Source organism: Arachis ipaensis, chromosome B08 (genome assembly GCF_000816755.2).
Source record: "Arachis ipaensis cultivar K30076 chromosome B08, Araip1.1, whole genome shotgun sequence".
NCBI lineage: Eukaryota > Viridiplantae > Streptophyta > Magnoliopsida > Fabales > Fabaceae > Arachis > Arachis ipaensis.
Window position 1 is genome coordinate 34285854 of NC_029792.2, and position 5710 is coordinate 34291563.

At 32.0% G+C, this 5710-nt stretch overlaps 1 protein-coding gene across 1 annotated transcript; it reads right to left on the reverse strand.

Moving 5' to 3' along the window:
- Positions 1887-3659, reverse strand: LOC107614255 (uncharacterized protein At4g14342). Its single transcript, XM_016316479.2, has 4 exons — positions 3520-3659; positions 3349-3434; positions 3147-3270; positions 1887-2220 (listed from the first exon to the last, which is right to left on the reverse strand). Exons 1-4 carry the CDS (start codon positions 3523-3525, stop codon positions 2173-2175), a joined length of 264 nt encoding a protein of 87 aa, XP_016171965.1. The 5' UTR covers positions 3526-3659; the 3' UTR covers positions 1887-2172.

The window sequence follows — 5710 nt, forward strand, 5'->3', positions numbered from 1 at the left end:
AGCTTGAAGTGAGTGAGTGAGAAACTTAGAGAAAACAACAAGAGAGGAAGAGGAGATCGAAAAAGTGATAGAAGGAAGAAAGGGAGAGTGAGCCGAGAGTGAGTGAGCAAGGAGGAGGGTGAGTTCTTTCAACCTTCATGAAGCTTTCCTCAACAAAAATCTGATCTTACACTCGCCAATCTTCTTCATCCAAATTCTGAATTCGCATCACCATCTTCCTAGGAGTCCAATGAGCTTGGTCTTCTTCACCATCTTCCTTTGGAGCTTCTTGAAAAATAGCAACTAGGTGAGAAATAACAACACCACTTTTCTCTTTTTAGGCCATGAGAGGTTTTCATTTTTTCTAGCTAAAGACATCACTAACATCTCCTCTAAGTTCACAAAGCCAAACAATATCCAAGCTTGAAGAGGAGCCTTGGCCGAGAGAAAAAGAGAGAGAGCTAAGTGTAAGAACCGTAATTCCTATCAACCGTTTAGATAATATAAAATAATTTAATCGTTCGGAATAGGTTCAAGATATTATAAGTCTTAATTTAGAAATTTAACGGTGAGATTTGAATTCAGTAAATTTTTCTAAGTGGGAAAATGTAATTTTCAGCAGAAAATTGCGTAAAAACGCATATCGGTAATTTGGTCGACAGTACCGGCTTAAGTCTGTTTGGTACTGTGTGAGAATAATAAAAACAGTAGGAAATCTTAAGAAAACTTTTAAAATTAAAAATCATACACTAATTCTAAAGATTTTGGTCCAAAGTGGGCTAAACATATTAAAAACACTAACGGATTGGACCTTATTATGTCGTAATGAGGTGATTCTCGAATGTTTAACGAATTCTCATACATAATTTCTGAGAATTAATTCTATGTAGAATCGGAAGATTATATTGAGAGAGAGGAAGGGAGGGAGGAAGAGAGAGAGTTTCAAATTAGGAAAATTAGGATTTTCGATTTGGGGTATTGAAAACCTAATAGGATTCAATATGTATCGGATGCCATATTGACATTTCCGTTTGCCACACCAGCCTATTTCATTATTAGAGAAGGATTTTCTTTACAATTGAATATTTTTATAATGTTTTTAAATATTTAGAGGATATTTTTGTCATTAATAAAAGTAGAATTATTTTTGTCAACATTCTAATAATTCGAGGGTGCTATTGATAGTTTACTCAAGTATAGCACTTTTGTTAGTGATGAATGGAGATGAGAAAATATTAGAAATGTCACAAAGCAAACTACTAAACATTGATTTATCTAACCAGGCATTGGAAATCACTTTCAAATTCATTGAGTTCCTTAAGACCTCACTAAATAAGTCAACCTGAAAATATTCCTCTCATCGCTCATCGGTGGAAACATAACACTCAGAAATGCCACAAACTAAACCAATAAGCATAAAAATTCTACAACAAAGGCATTAACACTTCAAAATTAATGTGTTCCCTTTAGACCTTACTTCACATGCAGAGGTCACAGCAGTCATCAATAAAAAAGAGAAGAGAAATGCCACAGAGCAGGGTTACAAGTTTGGTATGCTGATTATCTGTAGTAGTCTCCAATCCCCATATGTAGTTATTTACACTAAACAGAACCCTTAATCTTAATTTTGTTCCTATTATATAAGGCTGTGTTTGGTAGCCCACACAAGATACAAATACAAATTTCCTGCTTTGTATGTGTCCTGCCCAGCTGCCAAACTCTGCCTAACTTCACCATAGTTTTTAAGGGTAGGAGAACCTTCAAAAATGGGATCTTTCACAATATTAATACTAAGCTATTATAACATGGACCATAAACACAAACAAAACTTGGTACTTAACAAAAACAAATGAGCAAAATATCCATCAATAAATATCTTATGAGGAACCAAGTTAGCTAGAGAAAAGTAAAATGGGGGCATGAAGCAGGAAAATCTACCTCGGCACATACACAAGCTCATAATTTATAGAGACTATCCTTTAAACCAACATAAAATATAAGCTAAACTGAACATCTCGAGCTAATATTCCAAGCTGCATTATAACCAAATCTTAAGCGTCTACAAGATAGAGAAAGATGATTCAGTAACCTCTAATCAACAACCATATGTTTTCAATCAGAATAGCACAGTACAATGAATTATCAAAGGATAAAACTGTTGTGATCTACTCTTTGTAATCCAGATGAAAATTCTCAATCTTCTTCTCTTTCTGGAGGGAGACCACAGGGTAGGAGCATTTTCTACACACAAAGTTGAATTCATCAATAAAACGAGTAAGAAATTCTACAATATGCTAGCACACCTAGAGAAGAATTCGCATATGGATCACTCATAGTATGTAGTAACAATAAGCATAAAATATGCCCAATCAAACATAAACTAAAATAATAAATATACAATTAAAATTTAAAGTGCCAACTTTTCCAAATTGCTTGGCACAACCTTTTGAAGGCATACAGTTTGTGATGCAATGAGGTGTATGATTCAACATCCTTACTTTATATATTTTCTCACAATCTAACCTTTTTAAGAAATAAAAACTGGATGTATTCCATCCCAAACCCATCTAGATTTCCTATCTCACTTTACAACTTAACCATTTCAACTTTTTCTAACATCAAGTTTACGATATAGTTCTACATATCAAGAAGATGACCAAAGAGAGAAAAAACTAGAAGCTTCAGAATAAACATCTATGAACAGCGATGATTTGAGAAACCAATGTCCAACCAATATGAAATAAAAACAAAATATAAGGCAAGCAACATTCACCTATAATTCTTAGAAGTTATAACCAGAGACCTATTGTTAAACTATGACCACGACCATGTGCAGCACAAATGAAAAAAAAAACTATAGTACGGGAGGTGTCACTTGTCGGGGGCAGGGCTAACACTCCCATGAAAAAGAATTAAGTAGGATGATAGCAGTAACAACAATTTCTCATGAGCCCTAGCCAAAACCTGGAGCATATCTCAAGAGTTAAGAACTTAATCATCAAACAGGACAACGGATTAAACAAGCCAAATTGCAGATATAGGAACACAGGCATAATACAATCTACAATCTATATATCAAAAGGAATGGCAATAATAATAATTGAATCTTGCAATTAATAAAGTGACTGAAATGAGAAAAGAAAAAGAAAAAGAGCTCAAAGCATAACCTGCATAAAGGTGTAGCGTTCTCTCCCAATGGATTCATTTTCAGCAATAGCAAAGTATGCAAGTAAAGGGTAGTGCCCGATATATGAAGCATAGCTATCACGCTGAATATTCACCGCCCACTCACTGCACATACGCATAATAAATATATAAAAATGCCAAAAAGAAAGTTCTTTTTCTCCAAAAGGAACAAAGAAATCTCACAATCTGTTCAAATCGGCATGACCAGTTCCAACATATTTAGCTTGGAGATGCTCAAGTTGGGAATTGATGTTAAACCTATCACTTGCCTACATAAAATCCCCAAAAATCTGAAAAAGGAACGATCGAACGTAAACTTCAGCCAAAGGAAGAGGTGAAATTGAAGGTTCATACCTGCATATTGCTTCTTCAGAAATACGGAGCTGCCTCCGTTTCCGTGTGAGAGAACAGAAATAGAGACAGAAGTTGAGCTGCTCTTGCACACAATGCTTTGAACTTGGAACCACTGGGAAATAAAAAATGGTGCTTTATTTGTTATTCATTTTCATAATCATAAGTTTTACAAAAAACTACTAAAAGCACCTGTGAAGTTTGAGAACACGGACAAAAGTATCCATAAATTAAGAAAATTAATGCTGTACTGATTAAAGATGGATTTCGTATGACAAAAATATTAAAATTTTAATTTTTTGTTAATTTTTTAATAAAATTTTTAAATTACTCCACCCTCAACTTAATAAAATTCCCAAACCCTCAACTTCAACTTATTTTTTCAACCTTTTATAACCTATCCTGCATCTTTAAAACCCTTATCATAGAGTCTAAAACTACTCCTGCCGAAATCAATGGTGGTAGTGGTGAAGGATCGAACCTCAATTGGTTTAGTTATAAGTTTATCAAACACTTTTTCTGCATGCAGCACCACCACCCCTCTCTCTTCTTAAGTGCGCGACAACGGTACTACGATAATGTTCTCCTCGGCCGGAATAGGCGTGCCACGGCGACGTTCTCCTTAGGTTGGGTCACAAGCATGCAACGAAAGTGTTGTAGTCACCTTAAGAGTGAGAGGGAGAATCTGAGAGGGGAGGATATTGTCGGTAACAAAGTAAATAGGTGGCGGATAGCAGTAAAAAAATAGGAGAAAAGTTATGTGACCATGAGGATTTTTGAGAGAAGAAAAAGTGAAGAGAAAAGAAGAAGTGAGAAGAGAGGAAGTGCCGTAGAATGGGGTTATGGTGAGGTAGTTTGAAAATTTTATTAAAAAATTAATAAAAAATTAACATTTAGATATTTTTGTGAGTTTGTCTATGAAACTCATCTTTTATGAGTATAACATTAATTTTCTTAGTTTATGAATATTTTTGTCAGTGTTCGTAAACTTTTTAGAAAAATATTTTTTTTACAAAATATTGATGTAACATTCTCTAATAATGAAACAAAAGCTCCTAGGACGTGGTCTTCATCACATCTCTCACACTTTTCAAAAACATTAATTTATTCTTTAAAATATTTTTTGGTATATTCACTAAATTTTACAACACCAATAATTTAAATGTTGAGATAATAAGATTAAGCTCAATGTGGGTGCCAATTAGTATCAAAATATGCATATTAAGGTCGAATGAGGGTATTATATCTTCATTTCAAAGTAATGTTATATTTAATTATACCATAATAATATTCAGAGCTCAAAAGTTTTATTTATTGGTGAATTTTATGATATATAAAAAAAAGTTTTTTACACCTATAGAATTATCGTGGCACACTTATAGAGAAGACATCTGGTGAACTGAACAATTTTAAATCTTTTAAAATTAATGTTGACATTTTTCCATCAACTGTCACTTACAATTTTGTAGAAAGATCAATAAAGTTTTCTTTTTTATCGTAGCAGATTAATAAATTTATTAATAAAATAGTATTTTATAATAATTTATTGTGTCTTGGGCTTATTACATTGGATCAATATATGTGTTTCATGTGATTGTGGGCTTGTAAATATAATAATGAAATTGAATGTTACCTGTATGCTATATTTAGATAGATTTTTGTTTCACATCCAAAAAAAAAGATAGATTTTTGTTTCTAATAAGATGAACTTATTCTTAAAAAATTATATAATTCATTCAATCTATTTTTGTTATTATAAAGTTTCAGTAATAGTAATTTATTTATATAGTTATTATAAGATAAAAAAACGAAAAAGAAAAATTTACAAGAGGTGTAAATATAATTTAATCTCACATTAAAATTTGTAATTTTAAGTCACTTATTTATAATTAAATATGTTTTTGTTCTCAATAACATATTTCTTGTCAACTCTTCTAAAAAAATTAATAATCACATATCTAAAGTCATAAAAATATTCGTAAGTTGTTGAACACTAATTTTGTTGGCTTTCATTTATTTTCGATTATGATCAATTGAATCATGTTCCAAATAATTGGTGCTTGAAATAGAGCAATATTAAAAAAAATAAAAATAATTCTAGAAATTCCTTATTTGTGATGATATAAAAAAAAAATATAAAAGATGCATTAATAAAAACGGTTCTCTTGAATTTCTCATATTGCAGCTTTTACCA

Excerpts from the sequence above, each read along its gene's own strand:
- LOC107614255 (XM_016316479.2), bottom strand. Across the intron at positions 3,271-3,348 it reads CATGCCGATTTGAACAGATT|TGAGTGGGCGGTGAATATTC; the intron begins GTGAGATTTCTT and ends GCGTATGTGCAG. Across the intron at positions 2,221-3,146 it reads AACGCTACACCTTTATGCAG|AAAATGCTCCTACCCTGTGG; the intron begins GTTATGCTTTGA and ends CTTTGTGTGTAG.